Source organism: Pholis gunnellus (genome assembly GCF_910591455.1).
Source record: "Pholis gunnellus genome assembly, chromosome: 21".
NCBI classification, from domain to species: domain Eukaryota; kingdom Metazoa; phylum Chordata; class Actinopteri; order Perciformes; family Pholidae; genus Pholis; species Pholis gunnellus.
The window spans coordinates 13,084,841-13,104,807 of NC_136548.1; the positions used below are offsets into that span (position 1 = coordinate 13,084,841).

General features: G+C 43.1%; 2 protein-coding genes across 5 annotated transcripts; one reads left to right on the forward strand and one right to left on the reverse strand.

The window, feature by feature from the left end:
• Positions 1–5,476, forward strand: scd (stearoyl-CoA desaturase (delta-9-desaturase)). Its single transcript, XM_079182043.1, has 6 exons — positions 1–111; positions 356–612; positions 1,635–1,765; positions 1,869–2,074; positions 2,476–2,708; positions 3,355–5,476. The coding sequence occupies exons 2-6, from the start codon at positions 381–383 to the stop codon at positions 3,552–3,554; spliced, it is 1,002 nt and encodes a 333-aa protein (XP_079038169.1). The 5' UTR covers positions 1–111; positions 356–380; the 3' UTR covers positions 3,555–5,476.
• Positions 5,477–8,285: 2,809 nt separating this feature from the next.
• sec31b (SEC31 homolog B, COPII coat complex component) lies at positions 8,286–19,742 on the reverse strand. 4 transcript variants are annotated; one of them, XM_079182303.1, is made up of 26 exons: positions 19,634–19,742; positions 18,882–19,128; positions 18,379–18,574; positions 18,168–18,263; positions 17,487–17,627; positions 17,089–17,231; positions 16,900–16,999; positions 16,629–16,790; positions 16,077–16,229; positions 15,762–15,992; positions 15,599–15,673; positions 15,392–15,484; positions 15,163–15,280; positions 14,869–15,047; positions 14,655–14,781; positions 14,326–14,471; positions 14,023–14,196; positions 13,770–13,937; positions 13,488–13,644; positions 12,571–12,981; positions 12,433–12,471; positions 11,490–11,548; positions 10,631–10,756; positions 10,413–10,532; positions 10,227–10,298; positions 8,286–9,599 (listed from the first exon to the last, which is right to left on the reverse strand). In XM_079182303.1, the coding sequence occupies exons 2-26, from the start codon at positions 19,082–19,084 to the stop codon at positions 9,420–9,422; spliced, it is 3,669 nt and encodes a 1,222-aa protein (XP_079038429.1). In that variant the 5' UTR covers positions 19,085–19,128; positions 19,634–19,742; the 3' UTR covers positions 8,286–9,419. The 4 variants fall into 4 exon arrangements, with proteins under 4 accessions (XP_079038429.1, XP_079038427.1, XP_079038428.1 ...); XM_079182301.1 differs by having other exon boundaries at positions 13,488–13,674; XM_079182302.1 differs by lacking the exon at positions 19,634–19,742 and adding an exon at positions 19,386–19,503 and having other exon boundaries at positions 13,488–13,674.
• Between the last annotated feature and the right edge of the window lie 225 nt (positions 19,743–19,967).

Below are 19,967 nucleotides of genomic sequence, written 5' to 3' on the forward strand. Positions count from 1 at the left end.
TGCTGCGGAGCCAGCGATCCCTCTCTCTTTCACCGGTTACAGTTGTTTTCACACCTATTCCTCCCCGTTCAACAGCCGGAATCTCTTCCCTACTCGTCTGCTTTCTCTTCGGTGAGTTTTTTTTTAATCTTCCGTCGAGTTACTCTACAGGTGTAATGTGAGCGTTACACAACGCAGCAAATGTCGAAGCGGTGGTAACATTGTGTCAGCGAGAAGTCAGCATCATCGATATATTACATCCTCTTCCTCTGCAGCGTAGCGGGCTTTATTCTGCTTTTATCACTGAAACACGGATATCACCGATTTATCTTGTTGTTGTTCTTATTTTTATGTGTATATTTTATTTACCGCCCAGAGCATCAAGCAAAACCGCAGCCACGATGACGGAGACGGAGGCGTTGGCGATGAAGCAGCGCAAGTCGAGCAACGGAAATGTTCTTCCAGAAGCCACCAGGGAAGACGTGTTTGATCACTCATACAAAGAAAAAGACGGGCCCAAACCTCCCTCAAGGATCGTGTGGATAAACGTCGTTTTGATGACCCTGTTGCATATAGGTGCCGCTTACGGCGTGTCCATCATCCCTTCAGCATCCCCTTTGACCTTACTTTGGTGTAAGTAAAATCCTACCTGTTACAGTATTTTTTTTTGCAAAGAGGTGGGTGTTTATTTGGGCCGGAATACAGTATTTTATAACGAAATTACAGCTGTTATGTCACCGCTGTTGCAAGCCGAAAGGTGGCTGCGCGGATGTTGTGCATGCTCCTCCCAGTATTCTGCATGTAGTGGGATTATAGATCAGGCCATCTATCACCCGAGATTTCATGTCACAGCAAGTATTTTAAAACTGCGAACTCCACAGTGAGCGCTTCTCATAAAATGAACGTGTCCTTACTTAACAACAGAGACCAACTATCACGTTTGTTATTTTATTAAGTAACAGTGTAGGACAAAGAGTGATTACACAAGCTGCATTCTGCTTAATTACTTACAAAAAATGTTCTTAGAATATTCATTTTAATGTGTATTTTCTATGAATGTTAAAACCACATGAGCTGCCCTTATGAATAGATTTCCAGTCATGTGCATGCAAGCATCAAGCTGTTTTGTCCATTCAGTCAGCATCCGATGTGACGTAATTACATTACCAAGTGACTGTCACGGTTTCATGTAACTTGCCATGTTTATTTAAAGTCTCGTGAGATAAGTAGGCTAGTACAAACCACTTCAGTCAGAGGCATATTTGAATGATCTTCAGCTATACAAGCTATAGTGGGATTCATTTGATTGTATTGGGGAGATCATCTTGGAGCAAATTCCCAAATATGTTGCCTTTTGATACAAAGGAAAGGCCTTGTAAGCTAAAATGAGGTGAAAAATTGCAATAGTACTTTAATAATTTCAGCGTTTTGAATGACTATGTTACTGTTTAGTGGGTCGATCTCCTCTTTAGTTACACATATATACTAATGTAACACGGATGACTCATTCGCAAAATATCACTTGTTGCAGGATAATTCGCAGACCTAACACTGACAGTACAAGTGTACAGAATACACGTGATGCTTAGATATTGCAAATGTGCAGTGTTTTAATTGCTAGCAGTCCTAATGAGTTTCTGTCTTTCTCCCCACAGCCTTTTTTTGTTTTATCATAAGTGCTTTAGGAGTTACTGCCGGAGCTCATCGCCTGTGGAGCCACAGGTCCTACAAGGCCACATTACCTCTAAAGATCTTTCTCGGTTTAGCCAACTCCATGTCATTTCAGGTACGCGCACTTACCCCTGTAATAATAGCAGTTTTCATTACCGTGTAACGACCACGTTGCGTCTGCAGTGTATGTAATCTCTGTCTCATACCTGAACCCACAGAATGATATCTTTGAGTGGGCTCGAGACCACAGGGTTCACCACAAATATTCGGAGACAGATGCTGACCCGCACAACGCCGTCCGGGGCTTCTTCTTCGCTCACATTGGCTGGCTGATGCTGCGCAAACACCCCGACGTCATTGAGAAGGGAAAAAAGCTGGAACTCACTGACCTGAAGTCTGACAAAGTTGTGATGTTTCAAAGGAAGTAAGTGGCTTCAGTCAATGATTGATTTTAGACTTTGGTTGTACTTTCCTCCTGTGGGAGGCAGCGTGGATAGTAAACAATCATAAGTGTCTTTCGTTATTTTAGTCTCTGGTATGTCAAATACAAATATAGAGCAAAGAAAGGCCAATTTAACGTGTTAACCCACCGCTGCTGCAGAGTTGTGTCTGTGGTCCTTCTGGTTTAACAAGGTGACAATTACTAACATGTCTGTCGTGCATGTCGAGATTCGTTCACAAGGTCGACTTTAATGAAAACTGTCATGTTGAAGAAAGAGATCGCGCGGAAAAACTAAATCCAACGTCTGACATTTGTGTGTTTATGCCGTACTGAGTAAACAGCTCCATTCTTTCTGCTCTCCACCCACTCTGTCTCTTCGACAGGTATTACAAGCCGTCTGTGCTGCTCATGTGCTTCTTCGTCCCCATGTCCGTGCCGTGGTACTTTTGGGGGGAGTCTCTGTGGGTGGCGTACTTCGTCCCAGCTCTGTTGAGGTACACCTTGGTGCTGAACGCCACCTGGCTGGTCAACAGCGCGGCTCACATGTGGGGGAACAGGCCCTATGACAAGGGCATCAACCCCAGGGAGAACGCGTTTGTCACATTCAGCGCTATAGGTATGAAACGCAAATACATCATTAAAACAGGAATTGTTAGACTCAGGAAAGTGTCACCTCCAGAAAAATACCATTCAATTGTGAGTTATGCGTTGCACCAGTAAACCGGTGTGCAATGTCACAAAACAAATGGGCCGACTCATTTAAAGGCTGATTTAAACATTTGTATTTATTCTGAAGATCAAAGTTATTCCCACTGGACCCACCCAGGAGAATGCTAGTGCCTTGAACAACCAATAGGAGTCACTGGTGCGGAAAGAATGGATATTTTAAAAGACATGGATGTTCTAAGATGGCACCCACTTCTTGAAAGTTGTTCACCAAAAATATAATCAAAACACAAACAAAAATGGTATGCTTCAGTGGCTTTAGGCTAAGCCGACTGACTCCTTACTGCCGTGAAAATAATGTACTAATATGACTTTTTATTCCGAAATTGACCCAGGGGCTCATCTTAATTCTAAAAGCTGTCAGAGCTGCCATGGAGCCAACGGTGAACAAATATAATCTAATTTAGGGAAGACAAAAAAGCGATCTCAGACAGAAGGGTGTACCTAACGTACTCTGCTAATGTTAGCTGCACAGGTTTTTAATGTCGAAATGTTTCGATGATTTGCTCACCGCTGTTTTCCTTGTAAACTTACAGGTGAGGGATTTCACAACTACCACCACACGTTCCCCTTTGACTATGCAACAAGTGAGTTCGGCTGCAAGTTGAACCTTACCACTTGTTTCATCGACGCCATGTGCTTCTTGGGCCTGGCCACGGACCCCAAGAGAGTGTCCCACGAGCTGGTCACGGCCCGATTACAGCGCACCGGAGACGGAAGCCACCGGAGTGGCTAAGATCGACGACTTGTGGTCAGCTTCGAGGGAAAAAAACGTACCGACAAGAAGAAGCTTCACAGTCCTTTGACAGCTGTACATTTCTCATCCACTGAGGATAAAGGTCATCTTCATGAGGGCCTTGACAACATTTTGTAGCTGTAACTAAATAACAAACACATTTTGCGAAGCTCTTTGCCTTGGTTTCCGTTCAGACAGACCATGGTCTCGCAAAGATGCTTTAGATCGGAAGTAGAAACATTTTAAACGTCAACTTCATTCTCTGCTGTTTTTTGCCACTTTGGTGTGCATCCTTCGTGCAGGGTCAGTCATGTAGCCGATCATTTTATGTAAGTATTACTTAATTATTCATCAAAATAGATAAGAAGTGGTGCTCTGAAAAACATGCAGTAACAGTGTTTCATCTGATAAGATATGCTACTTATAGGAGACTGTTGTCGTTGCTTGTTTACAGCTAGTTTGTTACCGTTCTCATACGCGGATAATTCACTTTTTTGAGCGCTTTTAAGATCTCGGAGAGAGTTTGAATGATGTTTTGCTCAAAAAAAGTTGTTTGGCTTGAATGAAATATGGCACGTGATGGAAGAGTGAGGGAACGTGTTGCAGTATGTATCCAAATATGTAGAAAAAACAAACACATTCTGTATTTAGTCTGTGTAGTAAATGGATTGAGTATTCCCCAGATTATAACTGCCCTTCAATTTTAACAGTAAGATACATTTGAATTTAGAACCATGCCATGTTTAATCAACTTCTTTGTGTTTTTAATGAATATATATATCATCGTGCCAAGAGCGTGCCAATTGTCAGTATATTTACAAGCATCCTATTGGTCCACGAGAGCACACTTAAGTCGATATTGCTTCTTCAGCCGGCATCATTGTGGATGTGTTTTTTTAACATTGTGGCATCTGTGGCTTTGCGTCCTCTTTAATCCAACGCGTCCCTCTTTTGTCCAGAAACATCTGCAGCAGAGATCTCATTGGTCGACGTAGCAGCCAGTCATGTGACAGTTCTGGTGTTACAAAACAACATGCCACCCATGCATGATGATATACTGTAGTAGGTGTTTGTGGTGAGGTGTTTTATCGGTGACTCTTAACGGCAGAGCCGTGTCTATTTTTGTAACGTACTGTGGAGCCGCATCGCTTTTGGATTATCAGAACTGTTGCCGTGGTGATTTCTGAGACGGGGTCGGGTTTCCCTTTGATGTCCTACAAAGCTGATTGTCATTGCAAAATTTTAGGTGCATCAATGTTAATGCTCATCTTCAATTCTGGTGTGCGGAATGCTTATATTATCTTATTTATGTATTTATTTAGTTTTTTCCCCCTTATTGACTTAAAAGAAAGATTGCTCTAATCGCAACCAGTTTTTTGCACTCCAACATTTGGCAGTAAAATAAATCAAAATTTGAGCTCCTGTTTATTTTATGAGAGTCAGGATACAACCTAATGCCTTACGACTTGCATCCATTCCTGATCTTCTTCGCGCCAAATCTGACCACGGTCCATGTTTACAGGCTGAAGCACCAGACGGAACATCGTTTTTATATTCTGAAAAACACAATTTAATTTAGGCAAATTGACAACATCGATCGGCAAAAATAAAGTGCTTTAAATTAAAATAGAGGATAGAAGTATATATTCCAAGAATACAAATGAAAAAAAACGCCCGCTGCAAAATGTTCAATCAACAGATTTAACCTGCACAAAAATATGGGCCCTGATGTGCCGACTAGTTCCAACCCACCGGGATGTGAGAGCATCATCAGAGCACTTCACAAGCCATGCAAAGAACTCCTGCTGCCCAGAACCAACATTGTCCTAATCACAGGATCAAAAGGTTGTCATGTCTGAATGATAATGTCAAATCTCAACTGTACTCTATTCTGAAATAAAAATTCACAATATTTTCAATACACACAATTAACAGTTGTTGCTCCTCTTTGTTTCTGTCTGTATTCATTGTGTCTCTGATATAAATCCGCACTGCAAGAGAAGCTTTGGTTTACACACACACAGACACATAGATTATTCCTGTAAAGCTCCTCTTAAATGTGCTTTTTAAATTCAGATTCTGGTACATGTGGACCCTTAGTGCTTAGCTTGGCTCCGTCAGAAGAGACACAGATGATACAGCTGCTCCTGCTGCAGGCCCAGTACAGTCCAACAACAGCAAACCACCTGCAGGAAGCATTTAATCCTTATTCTGTGAAGAAGAAAATGCTGACAGGGCTGGATCCAGGCGTCATCATTACACAGTGTTGAGGAAGAAGCCTGCTTTTCTGTTGGTGTTGCAGGATATCTTCAGTTGTGGAAGTACTCCTAGGAAAGTACTTGTTACGTGGGCAGAATGGCTGCTGTTAATGTCATATATCTATATATTAAAGGGTTATTATTATTGATCCATCAATGTTTGGGGTAACCGTAGTATTTTCACATTGTGGTACTGCCAAATGTATTCAACCAAATAGATTGAATACGTCACCCGACGCTGTTTTTTGTGTGTGAAGACGGCAATCTGCAGTTTCCTGGTAACAAACCAACTGGGACTTATCGGAGGATTTTCTGTTTCCTGGATAGTTTTCTGTCTTCTGTGGTGAAGAATTCAACACTTCCAGTTTGCCGCTGATATACGTGTGCAAGTCAAATATACCCCCAAACTATTTAATACTGCCATTCTTGACTCTTGCCTGCAGACTGATAAAGTGCTCAAATATGTTCAACTGTTCACACAGAGCAGAGAGGAATGTAGGACCACTGTGCTGCCCAGATACATTACATCATCGTTTTTCAGGTCAACGAGTTTGGTTTGTGGATGTCATGTCATACGTGTTGAGCAAAGTTCCTCAATGCTGTAACAATACGTCGACTCCTCAGTTAGTTCATCGTTTTAGTCATTTATAAAGCAAAAAAAAAAGTAAAAGCCTGATACCATCTCAAAAGTGAGAACTTCCTCTTGTGGAATTATAACTTGAATATCTTGTTTTGCAGTGTTACAGTCTGGGAATGTTCTTTTTATAGACTAAACAGATAATCCATTCATTTTAACATCTTAATCAATTGTTAGTTGCAGCCTTCACTTCTAGTGGTGGAAGGAATACTTAGATCCTTTCCATTAGTAAAAGTAACAATACCACAAACTGCTCAGTTTATGTGGAAATACTCAAACTTTTTTACTTAAGTAAAAGTAGAATTTGAAAATATACGTTGTACTTTAATACAATTATTGGATTATACTTATTGATGCAACTGTGTAGGCATCACCTTAATATTACTAAAGGTGGAGCTAATGCTAGCTACTATTTAATCTATAATAATACCTCAGAATGTACTTGTTGGTTATATTTTGTATTAATAATGTGACTTTGCAAAGCAACTGCAGTTGTCAGATACATTTTCCACTTAGCATGCAGAAGTAGAAGTATAAAGCAGCATGAAATGGAAGTACTTCACTGTACTTTGGCAGCACTATGAAGTACTGTTTTAGTAGGCCATGTCAAAGATACACTCGCCACATTGCAGAATTATTAAAACGCCTGAGGCTACAGTGTCCCAGAGAGGCGGAGTAACATCCTGACTCATGACTCTACCGTGGTGTGATGTGTGGTGAGGTAACATTATGTTAGCATCACCCCAGAAGGAGATCACGGGAGGTTACTGCAGTTCAAACTACCCCCAAAAATACACATTCGCTCTGCCCGGCTCACAGCGTCTGACTCCAACCGGCCAATCAGCAGCGAGTTCTTGACTTATGATCCTCCTGCGCCAATGGAGGAAGTGCGCGTGAACAATTACGCGACGAGTCCAAGTGCATTTTACATTTGAAGTAAAGCTAGACATGTTTGAATGAGAAATCTGGGGACCTGGTTACAAATAAAATAGATATTTTATTTGAGCTTCCGGTCTAAACAGACCCTCATCAGAGCAGTCTGCATTACTAATGCAGCGCAGGCAGGTGAAAAGTCTCATGTCAGTCATTGAATGCAACACACCTGTGCACATCCTGGTGGTAAGAAGCTCCACCTCCTGAGGAACTGCCGCCCTCTTTAGTGCTGAATGGAGTACTGTGAGGCATGCAAATGGTAAAAACAGAAAGAGGCGAAACACTGAATATAGAAACATATACACAACCAGGAAGCACCCTGTATGAGTCATTTCATCATCTGGTAAATGGGGCTTTTAGAGGAGTCAGGCTTGAGTCACAGATTACAAGATATATATAGCAAAACACAAACATCTCAAAACAAAAGTAGAACAGAGGGCTTTCAAAATATAGACCCCAAATTCTGATTTAGAAATGAAGAAAAACAACATATTAGACTACAGCACGACACTCAAAAAAGAAAATACTCATTAAGGATACACGCTGTAACAAAAAGGGCTTTACTAATGAATCATGTATTAATGCACTATAGAGTAATAAACCTTCATTAGTACAAGGATTAAGTTACCAAATAGTTTTCTTTGTGATGACAGTGTCATGCTCTACTCACTTTCTACTGAGTCACCAATTTTGCATTTAATATTAACAAAGGGATCACAGGTTGCTCACTTTCTAATAAAGCAACAGGACACTTTTTAACCCCCAAAGATGTTATTAATGACTAATAACCTTTCTTAACCATTAATAAAGCCACTAGTTTCCCTTTCTGAAGAGTGCCTTATTATTAGGTACATGTATGAATTACTATGTCTGAAGAAATTGCTCAAGCGTCAACATTTTTGAATTTAAGTTTTATTTGAAAAAAGATACCGACATGAGTGAAGTAAGCAACGCGGATTGTATAAATATCTGTGCAACCGAAACGGGCACACGGAGGCACTTTACTGCCTTCTGTGGCCATGATACACCAAACCACCCAGCTTTATGTCCAGCTGCAAACCTCAGAATATCACATGTTCTCATTCGTCGATTCATTTGTGTTGGTATCATCGTATGATCTAATCTAAAACAAAAACTTCAGAGTTACAAAAGGATAAGACATAGGTGGAAAGATGAGTAAGAACATTTCTAACAGGAGGCGGGTGTCAATTCATTCGCAGTTCAACATAAATTAATGAAATTTTTTTTTTTGCTCATGAGCCGCCATGTGAAATCAGCAGGGAAAACATGCACACTGAAGAAAGTCTGACTTTCACACAACGTATCAGGAAAATAGCAGTGCTAAGAAATCAAAAAATCAAGCAACTTGACAATCAGTGTAATGGCCTCCGTCTGCAGCGCTTTGGCCCAAAGGACCCTCGAGGCGAAATCAACCAGACACAATCTGTTACAGCAGGTGGGGAGAACAATCAGTATTCATGTGAGTGTTTCCTCCATGCTTGTTGTGATCGATACACAGTATCGGTGTGTTTTCTCCCTTACAGAAACTACACCGACAGGACAGATAGTAAGATCAACCCAATTTCAATTTGCACCTTTTTCACCCCTTCTGTGGACGTGTAGGAGCTGCTATCCCCGGATGTTCTGTTTTAGAGCACTACATGTATTCAGTCGAAACTTAAATCAAGGAAAAATATGCACCAGTGTGATGTGGACTGTGAAAATGCAACTACGAACACCGCCTTGATTCAAACTTTGTATATTACACCAAACCGTTGAATTTACAGAATCACAACTTTCAGAATACATTCATTTTATCGTAAAATCACCACAGCAACCATCGACAAACTCTCTACAAAAATCCACCTCACTGCCCAAACCAGCCACCAGGAAGGAATATGGAGTGATGAAGACCACTATCTGCAATATCACCAGTAATTATTCTCATTATCATCAGGTCAAAAAGAAATAAATACATACATATATAACAATATGATAACACTGAAGTCTGGTTGGTGGTACCCCCCCCTCCAGGGGTTAGACGCCCAGCTTGTTGGCGATGGTCATGACCACTTTGAGGATGGGCATGAAGGCGGAGATCTCGCTGAAGTTGCTGCTGGTGACCACCTGGGTGTGGACCTCCAGACCCCGCTGGTAGTTCTGGCTCGCCACACAGCGGCTGATCTCGTGGAGCCCGTTCAGAATGTTGTGAGAGAGCTGAGACATCGGCAGGGGGAAACATTATCTCATGTTACTATGTGGCACATGTTACAGTTACATGTTACATGTTACAGACGAAGACATCTTCACACTGCATGTTTTGTCTCACCAACAGTCCAAAACTTAAGTATTTACTTAATATCAAAACTGGTTTTGTGTTAGCACTTCTATTCTATGCTAGCTCCTGAAGGCATGTTGAATGTGTACATAGTCATTTGTTATTGTAATAATTGAAGCTGTAAATACAGACCCACCCGTCTTTACAGGAACTATGTTGTTCCTTAATTCTATTGTTTTTGTCTCGACCGCCGGGAGAAGTGGTTGTTCACTTTCACACTCTGATCTGTTAGCTTCTAAATTTATCTTTTTTTTGCTGCTGAACGCATTCAGTAGACCTTTTTGTCTTCTTCTCTCTGAAATGGCTCTTTTTGTTTGCCCAATAATTGGATGATATTTGTTCAGGGAGGGCAGTTAGTGACCATGGAAGCTCTGACAGCAAGGGGCGGGGCATAGCGAGTTCTTTGGTCTGGGTGGTAAGAGGATGTTCACTCAACTTTTAACTATAGCTCATGGCTAAATTATTTTCCTTGATAATAACCTTGTGTACATGTGATCATTTCTTACCGACTGCTCTCTCAGCTTGTCGTACAGGTATCCCAAACGTTTGGCGGCATCATCAAGTTTCCGTTTTGTTTGCTGAAAAAGGGGGAAATATTTGAAGACATTTTATATCCAATAAAACTCAAACTTTCCCCTCGAATTAATGCAAGATTTTCAATGTAGCCGCACACACTCAGCAGTGAGACTTACTGGGTCTCCCGCTGCGAGCTGGCAGCGCTGCACCAGGCTGTCAAAGGTGGATTTGAGGACCATGTGTTCAGCTGGGATTTCTTTCTGCTCCACCCTCTCTGCCGGCAGCTGCTGGAGAAGCTGAGGGAAAAAAAAACAAGGACACAAATAATAAAAAGGTGTTGACAGTGTTTTGCAGAGTGAGCGATCAGATAACAGCCCCGTGGTCACACACCAACCTGCACGCTGGGCTCCTGGGGGGCTCCGGGGGGGACTTGAGCGCGGTCGTGGGGCTGAGGAGCCTCCACAGGGAATCCCATCACAGGGGCAGTGATGGGGGCTGGTGGAGTGTAGTTATCAGGGAGCTGTAAGATACATCCAGTCAGGGACAAGAAAATCATTTATTTATGTTTTTTCTTTGGCTACTTCGAGGAGGAACTCCACAACAAGCTGACTGATGTTTGTTAGACTGTGTGTGTGTCTGGTTTCTGAACAGGTAGCAGGTTTATCACAGCTTGATTGCCTCTGCTGCTGGAAGCCAGGTTAATGGGAGCGCAATCCCATTTCTCTGAGTGTTTGTCACTTTTCACGACCCCTTTCAAATTACATCTAGTCATTAAATTCATTGCTATTAATCAAATATTCATCAGTGCAGCTTAACGAATGCACTTTACATTATTGAATTGATTGAGCTGTTGTTGAGTTGAATTATTTAACTTTGCCCAGAACTACTACACAGCAGTGAACTACACCAGGCCTCGTAGATCAGTGATTCTCAAGCAGTACTTGTACCCCAAAGAGGATTCTGCTGTCAACAAAGAGCGGGAAGATTTGACATAGAAAGCTAAAAGTAAAAGATAAATGGTTGAAACATGAAAGAGACCTAAGAGTCTAAGCATTTCTAAAAAATAATATTCAATACGGATTTACTAAAAGTTTGATTTGATCTGTGCCTACAGCATTGGTTGTAGACTGGAATACTAAATGAAGGAAACACATTTTAAAGTGTATTCTAATGAAGTATATTAAAAAAAGAATACACAGACTGGATAAAATGGACCTAAAAGACTATATTGATGGTGATAAATACACAAATACCTTCTTCTTTCTGGGTCCACCTCGTACTGCTGGTGGGTCATTCCAGCCTTCATGGGGTCCTGAATCAGAAGAATTTGAAGAGTGATGGGAGGCATTTATTTTCTGCTCAGACTCCAGCAGTCAAAAACTGTCAGCACAAGACAATCTCTTAGTCGACATGGCAAAAAACATGTCAATAAGCCAAAGACTCTAGCAGCTTATGCAGAAACCAAACAGCAAAAATGGGCAAAATGCTCAGGCAGCATCCTAATGATCACTCAACAGTAACAATACCCCGATGCTGAATAATAACAAGCATCTCATGAATATCTCTTGGAGCTCAAACATGTATGTATCAATTGAAGATGTAAAAGATGTCTCCGCTAGACCGTTCATACGCTAACTGCTCGACACCTGAGCTTTTTAAAAAACAGAATTCGACAAACTCTCCGTTAAACAAACAAGGTAATAAACAAAATGATTCATAACCGGCCAAAGAATCGTCGCACATCCTCACAAGATCAGACTTCTTCTTTTGACCTCGAGCCCTTTTATAGACTGATTGAATACTTTCCCTTTCGTTGAAGGAACTGATTATCAGGTTATGGTCACAGTACTTGAACAGATTAGGTTTTCCATACGTTTTGTAATATGCATTAGTGTACTATGTTGACCTGCTTCTCATAACCTGAAAAAAGGAAAAAGAAGGCCTACAGTGTTTTGATTTGAGACTGGAAGATGTGGTTTTGTTTCCTGTGTTTTAAGCTGACATTTCCCTCAAGCATACAGCTGCAAAAGCAAACACCAGAAAACAATACACTGAGTGACCAGAACAATAAAACTGTATAATGCCGTGCAATCTAATAGAAAAGTGTGTTTTTGTTTCGTACAGGTTTTTCCTCTGGTCACTCAAAGTGTATATTCGGATGCACTCTTATTCTATATCCAACCCTAACATTGTCACCTTCATAGTCACACTGGGAATTCAGCCAGGGAAAGAATCCTGCAAGTCAAATGAGGTGGACAGCTGAACATGATTCAATAACAATGAGCGACAGAGTCCTGCTAACATCTGTCACAAGTCTAGCAACATGAGATCTACCTGTAGGAGGAGGAGCAACAGCCGGGGCCGAGAAGGGCTTCACAGCAGGAGCTCCGGGGCCTCCCTGTGGGTACCCTGATCCTCCCTGTGGGTACCCAGATCCGTAGGGACCAGACGCCATGAGGGGCGCAGGCCCCTGGTTGTGGAGGGCCCCGGGGTACATGGGAACCGGGGCTCCGGGTTGGGAGCAGGGTGGCATGGGGCCCGTGGGTGAAGAGGTAGGCGGCATGAAGCTTGTCGGTGGCACCCCGGGGCTGGGCATGGTGAACATGCCTCCAGGGGTCGATGACGGAGGTGGGAGTCGAGGTCCTGATAAGTTAGGAGCTGGCATGGAGGGACCTGGAGGAGGGAAGCCTGAGGGTCGCCCGACGGCCATAGGCTGAGGCTGGAATGGCTGACGAGGAAGGAAACCTGGGGAAGGACAAGTGCCATTAAGTCTAACTATAAAGAAAGGAAGCGAGTCTGTCTGTCTGTCCTTCACATATCTCCAGAACCGCTCATACGATCTACCTCACACTTAACGGGTGTATTGCTGAGGACCCATGGGAGTGCTTTTGTCGAATTCAGTGCAATTTAGACACGTTCAATAATACACTTTGAATAAACAAGCGCTGTGCAAGCAGCGGGGGCGGAGCTTCAGGGCTACCCAGATTTAGTCCAGCGTGCTGTCCGCAGCGGGCCGACCGCGGAACTGGAAGCAGAATCGAACCAGTGTGTATTTCCTTTAGACTTCAAACACTGATAACGTTACCACCAGCAAAATACCTCTGCTTATTAATACCCAAGTTAAAGTCCCGCCTTCCTATTTTCACTTCAGATGAAAGAGAGGCCTTATCAGCACAATCTACCTAAGTTTGTTCAGGGTTTTCTAAAAACAATCGGCCTGAAATACCTGAAAGTAAAATACAACATCAAACCTGGAGCCGAAGCAGGATGTTGAGGGTAGGGAGGCCTCAAGGCAGGGCGGGTCCCACTGGGCGGCAGTACATGAGAAAAAGGCGGCAGACCGGGCCCGGTGTTGCTTGGAGCTTGTGGGGTGAAAAACGACGGCATAGGAGGCTGCTGTTGGGCGGCCTGGGAAGGAGCAGAGGGCTGGTAGTGACTCTGAAGTGGGGGGTGAAATAACACTATGATTTAAAGAAAAGTTCAAACTCGCAAAATATATGATTTAATGCTTTTGATTGCTCATAAACTTATACCAGATTTTGTGCTTTTGGTGCAGGAGTGTGAGCAGCAGGAGTGTGAGCAGCAGGAGTGGGCTTGGCTGTGGACACATTGACTCTGTTGAGGGAGTTTGGCCTGTGCTGTCCGACGGCAGCCTCTTCCTGAGCGTGGAACAGCCTGTCTTTCAGCATTGTGATCCCAGCCTGGGAAGACAAAATTGTGTCAAAAAACACAATGGTATTCACCCGTTTTGGGGAATAGAAATGCGTTCGCTGCTGTGCCTCTCACTTGGCCTGAGTTCTCAGGCAGGTAGGTCATGGCAATGGCCAGACTGCCCTCTGCAGCCAGGATGCCAGCGTAGCAGGTTAGCTTCTCGGCCAGGATGGGGCTCTGGATGTCAACCTCGCTGTTGCGGAGGCGTTCGATTGACTTACGCAGCATCATTACTTTTTCAACCAGGTCCTGAAAAACACACAGAGACACTAAGAAGGTCACTGCGAGTGCTACATCCTACGCATTTTCAGTGCTTGGCGCAACAGTGCAGTTAAAAACAGTATTTCGTTTCTGCAAAGCGGAGACAAAAGATTGTACCTCTAGACCAAGAGGGGAGGAGCAGTCTTTATGCAAGGCCCAGCACTCCACTAGCTTCTCAATGTTCCCAGAGCAGATGTAGCACAGACAGGCCTGCAGGCAGCGCTTCTCCGTCCTCTCGTGCTCCAACCGACCTCCCAGGGTATCTACCGAGAAGAATTGCAGATTTAAACGATGTTAGAGAGAGAGGGGAGGCTGACATTAGAGCAGGGAGGCCGAGTACAAAGGGAGATGTTATTCAAAGAGTAAAGCAAGTATTCACAGTTTTGCCTGGAAGCGAGGCAAGCCGCAGCATGACCGATGCGGGGCCACACTTGTGAGCAACTTACCGCACAGACGGGCAAAATCTTCAGGGTGAGCGTAAGTCAGCAGAGCAGCGAGAGCCTCTTTCCAATTGTCTAACTCACAGCTTTGCACTATGTCTCTCCAGTTCTGGGTCACCACTGACGATATGAGCTGCAGTTGAGACAAGACACGTTAAGACGAAATGCTCTTCCTGGGATTGCACAAACTGAAACAGAATGAATCAAATAAGACTGATACCATTGAAATGCTGTTCTTTTGATTGCTTAGGTATTTTTGCTGAGTTTTCTTGAGCAGCTCCTCTCCTCCGCTGATGGACAAGAGGATGGCTTCGGCGTAGCGGCCGTCGTTGAGACACAAATCCACCGCGCCCTCAAAGTTACCGACCAGCAGCGCCTGGCTTATCAAACCGTCGGTGTCTTCAAAAGAACGACAAGGTCAGTCACCATCAACACCGAATGCACTTACATTTCCAACCAAATGACTAAATATTCTAAATGAATCATTCATTTTGTGTGCAGAAGAGGGATTTACCACATGATACAGGGATCTGGAAATTGGAGTTTTCCTTTGGAGTCTGACTAAAGACGTCTGCCGGTGAAACAGAGCCAGAAGTTCTGGCATCACCTCTAGCAGTAGCCACATCAGACCTCTGGAAATACAACAAAGGACATTTTACAGTAAACAAGGGCTGCACACTTGGTATGCAAATAATTTAAAAAAATGTTTTGAATATAAACATCTTGTGTGCAGACTTGCCGACCTCGGTGGAGAGCCGCTGCATCTTTTCTGCCAGATCTTTGGCATCCACTCCGTGCCCATTGTGCTGAAAACTCTTCCCCAGGCATTTCGAAATCTAAATAAACATTATATTTTTCTTTACAGCTAACAGGATATGAGTGAGGGTAACATGCTTGTATATGACAGATATCAGCTAATGGCTACATTTAGAAATCAGATGGCAGAATACCTTTTTCTCCAGGTCATCTTTGCTAAAACCCAAAAGTCGGAGGAATTTCACGCGGGCTTCATCCTCAAAGTTCACCTGTAAACAGAGAAAGTGAATTTATAAAGAAAAATAAAAATGACACGACACTGACTGTCTCAATGTCAAAGAGGACGTGAGGACCCACCAGAAGGAACTTCCATATGTCCTGCTCAGCGTCTGACTTGGCGCTCTGGATCTTGGCCTGGCAGTAGTTGTTGAAGGAGCCCGACTGCAGCGCTGCCTGCAGCTCCCTGGAGCGCTGGAGGAACTCCGTCTCTGTGGTAACTTGGCTCATAAACACTTGTCTCGGGACGGGCTGGGGGCTCTGCACCGGAGGCAGCTTGGGATTCTCAAAGGTTATCAGCTTTCCACCGAACTGGGGGGAAAAAACACCCACCAGATCAGTCATGAACACCTTTTCCATCAACATGCTTATAACACATTGTAATGTTGCACTTACAGCAAAGGAAGCGCCCACAGGCCTGCGCACCCACTTAGGTGGCTTCTTCAGAGGGGAAACTATGGTTTCCTGCACTGCAGGCTGAGGAACTTGCAGGGGGGGGAGGACCTGCCCCGTACCAAAGGGGTCCATTGAGTCAAATGAAGAGGATATCTGTTCAATAAAATGTTTGAAGTTAAAAACAAGCACAATTCTTTGGGGTAGAGCTGAAACAATACGTCGATTGAGAGAAAACTCATCAGCAACTATTTTGAGAATTGATTAATCAAAATGTTCACATTTCACTGGTTTTAGCTTCTTAAATGTAAACATCTGCTGGTTTTCTTAGTCTTCAATGATTGCAAACTGACAGTCTTTGGGTTATACAAAAAGATACACCTAATATTTTTTAGACCAAACGATTAATCAATATAACTATCTTTCAGATTTAATGTTATACTGGTGTTCATTAGTCGATGTCAATCCCTTCACACCTGCGCCATCTGGTGGACAAACAAGGCAGCGCAGCACATAGCTTCTGGGATTAAATACATTAAGAACAGCTTATACTACCTTATCAGATGTGCTTTGCTGCTGAGTCTTCATGCTTCCTCCCATGACAGAGTAGACGGTGATTCTGCCGTCGAATGAGGCGGCTGAAAGGAGGGCTGGATTCCTGGGGCACCACTGGACATCAAAACACCACTGGTTTGTTGTTGGAAGCTCATAGATGACCTAAAATTAATCAAATTACACGTAAGAACCCACATCACCGTCACTAAGTCCCAATAATGAGGCAAGGTTATTCAGGCCTAACAGAGAAGCAGCGGTTGGTGTTATATACCTCTCCGGTGTTTGGATTCCAGCAGAGGATCCTGTTGTCTTTAGCACTACTCAGTAGGAGCTCGGAGTCCGCCTGGCTCCAGGATATGGACAGAATCCCCCTGTAAGGAAACACCAACAGACAGTAAATACAGTATATTCTGCAATATGACAAAAAACCTGAAATGAGCACAAACTGTTCATGCCTCACCTTGTGTGGTTCTCAAAGACTTTAAGGGGTGAAGTGGCAAAACGGAGGTCCCACATCTGGATGACTGGCATTCGGTCATCTTCAGAGGCCAAAACCAGCTGAGTGGCCACATCAGGGTGCCAGAGCATTCCTGAACAGTGCATCTGAAACAGATGAGATTTAGGATGATAGGAGACTCTCTACAAGATGCAAAATAATCATTTTAATTTTTATCTAACCGGAAACGGCTGGGAAGCTTAAAAATACTCGCAAAATAAATGCTGCAGACAAAGCGTGAGAATAACTGCTTTACAAATGTAGCAGAAGAGCGTTAATGATTGATTCATGAAAGATAAACGTACAGTTTTTTGGCAGAAGATAAGTTAGAACTTCGCGTAATTTCTATTAAAGCCACAAACCCTGTTGCTGTGGTCACTGATCTTGATGATGGGCTCGTTCTTCCTCAGATCCCACACGACGGCTTTCCCACTGGGGTTGGCAGAGGCCAGGATGTGCTGAACCTGCCTGTTCCAGGACACAACACTGATGTCTTCAGCAGGCTGAAAGGAGAGACAAAGGCTGTTACTGTCAAAACAAACCCGACTGAGTCCGAGACAAAGAGATATTCAAATGATATAACAACAATGCTGATAGTGATGTAGGATCAAGATATTTAGCTAAGTCAATTGTTTATATGAAATTGATGAATGGATTGCTGGGAATATGTTCATTTTATAAAGAAAATGTCCATGTGACACTGCTTCATTAACCTCATTGTCTAAGGGAAGACATACAACACAACACATGAAATGGAAATCATAAATAAAACGTTCTTGTGGCTTTTAGCATTAACTCACATACATGACACTACAAAAGGTAAAGAAACAAAAAGAAAGCTGCCAGTTGTGGTTTATATTTTGTGCACTGACTCACAACAGACATGTGTGAACTTCAACAAACTCATGACATCTCAATCACACACACACACACACACACACACACACACACACACACACACACACACACACACACACACACACACACACACACACACACACACACACACACACACACACACACACACACACACACACACACACCTGCGTCTTTGCTCCTGGTGTCATTGGACTGTTGAAGTTGTTCAGATCCCAGATATATATCTCTGAATCATTTGCTCCTGAAGCGAGGAGATTACTCTGGGAGAGGAAAAATTGAGAACGATTAATAATGTGTATAGCAGCACCAGGAAAGTGAAGTCTTCCGTATAAACTGTCTCTAAGGACACAAAAGGTTTCGCTTGAAGACATTTACCTGAAAAGGGTTGAAATCGAGTGCTCGGATGGGTCCTGTGTGTTTGTCAGACTGTCCCACTACTGCCTCTGCACCGCCGCTCATTATGACCTCTGGGTTGTATACAGTTAACGTGCCATTTTCACTGCCACCGACCAGTCTCCCTCCAGTACCATCTGCTCCCATTCCAAAATTCACCCATACGATACTGTGCAACCTTTGGAATAGGAAAGGTAAAGTGAGTTATTTGTTACAAACGGCAAACTCAAAGCCAAAACTGAAGTGCACTTGGTGTTCAGGTGAGCAGTCCTCTGTATACTTCTTCAAAAGATATGTTTAACTGTCAAACACTTTGTCTTTGGAGCCAAAATAGCCCATAATGTATTTTAAAAAAAGAGAGAGGGAAAGAATATAACATGGATTTATTTCAAATCTGGCCCAAATTGTAGCCACATCCCTTCTCCACAGTAGGCTGATATGGACAGAGGTAGCATCTTGTATCTTATTTGTGTATCATAATGTACCTGTTTGAGGTGGGTAATGACCCTTTGAGCTGCATGTCCAGAGATGGATCTGCGAAATCCACCTCAAATATCTCCAGGGCAGCTGTGGTGTTGAAAGAGGCATCGAGCTGCTGTGCTGACGTTCCTAAGGCCAGATGGATGGGGTGGTGTTCGGCTGGACTCCACGCTTGGTGGGCAGTCCTCTGGATCTCCTTCAGCCTCATATTCCTAAACGAGTTTCAAGTCCCGACCAGACTAACGGACTCCACTACGTCAAAGATAATACACGTATTTGATTGACAATAGGTGTGGATTAACAATACACTGTTACATACTACCTTCTAACTTAGCTCCAACAAGCTGCCACCCTGACAGCATGTCTCCGACTATTCCCTGAAACTAACCTGATGTGTATCAGCTAGTTAGCTAATGTTAGCATGTCGCAATTGTGGCTGTAAACAAGTCTCGTACACTTTTACTATAGCTGATAACACTGAACACAGATTATCTGATGGCCGCCATTACCTAACAATCACTGCAGTAGTTTAAATGAATCCGATAGTTTCTTATTCATGCCACTACATAAGAAATCATATGAGCTAAAAGGTTAACGTCTGTTCCAGTGCATAACCGGAACCGATGCTGCTTCTAGCTAGCAATCAATGTTACAGCCACCACCCTTGCCTCCATATCTCAACAGAAACGCTGTGTATCAGACACGTTTAAGCCCAGCAAAAAAAATATATACATATATGGCTTTGATAGTAACTCACATCAACTGTCTTTGTCACAGCCTGACTGTTCGCATCCACTACAAACTGGAGAGCTAGCTACTTCTCAGCAAAAGCTAGCAGCTTAGCCGCAGGCGGATTTCTCTCAAAGTACTTTGCCGTGTTGTCACTGAGCTACGGTAGCCGACAGGGACATTTCTCATTTGGTGGTCGTGGCCTAAGGTAACCCCGACGTCACCGTTGACCCAACAAAAAAATAGTTTTGTAAATTGTATGTAGCGTGCTTTATAACGACGGATCAAAGAGTTGTGAACATGTTAAGCTGTTAACTATTTGACAGGTTGACAGTCTTTTTAAACACAAAACAACAGCAACA

Excerpts from the sequence above, each read along its gene's own strand:
- scd (XM_079182043.1), top strand. The coding sequence starts at position 381 with ATGACGGAGACGGAGGCGTTGGCGATGAAGCAGCGCAAGTCGAGCAAC. Across the intron at positions 613-1,634 it reads CCCTTTGACCTTACTTTGGT|CCTTTTTTTGTTTTATCATA; the intron begins GTAAGTAAAATC and ends TTCTCCCCACAG. Across the intron at positions 2,075-2,475 it reads GTTGTGATGTTTCAAAGGAA|GTATTACAAGCCGTCTGTGC; the intron begins GTAAGTGGCTTC and ends TCTCTTCGACAG.
- sec31b (XM_079182301.1), bottom strand. The coding sequence starts at position 19,084 with ATGAGGCTGAAGGAGATCCAGAGGACTGCCCACCAAGCGTGGAGTCCA. Across the intron at positions 14,472-14,654 it reads AGATTTTGCCCGTCTGTGCG|ATACCCTGGGAGGTCGGTTG; the intron begins GTAAGTTGCTCA and ends TCTTCTCGGTAG. Across the intron at positions 14,197-14,325 it reads CCTCCCCTCTTGGTCTAGAG|GACCTGGTTGAAAAAGTAAT; the intron begins GTACAATCTTTT and ends TGTGTTTTTCAG.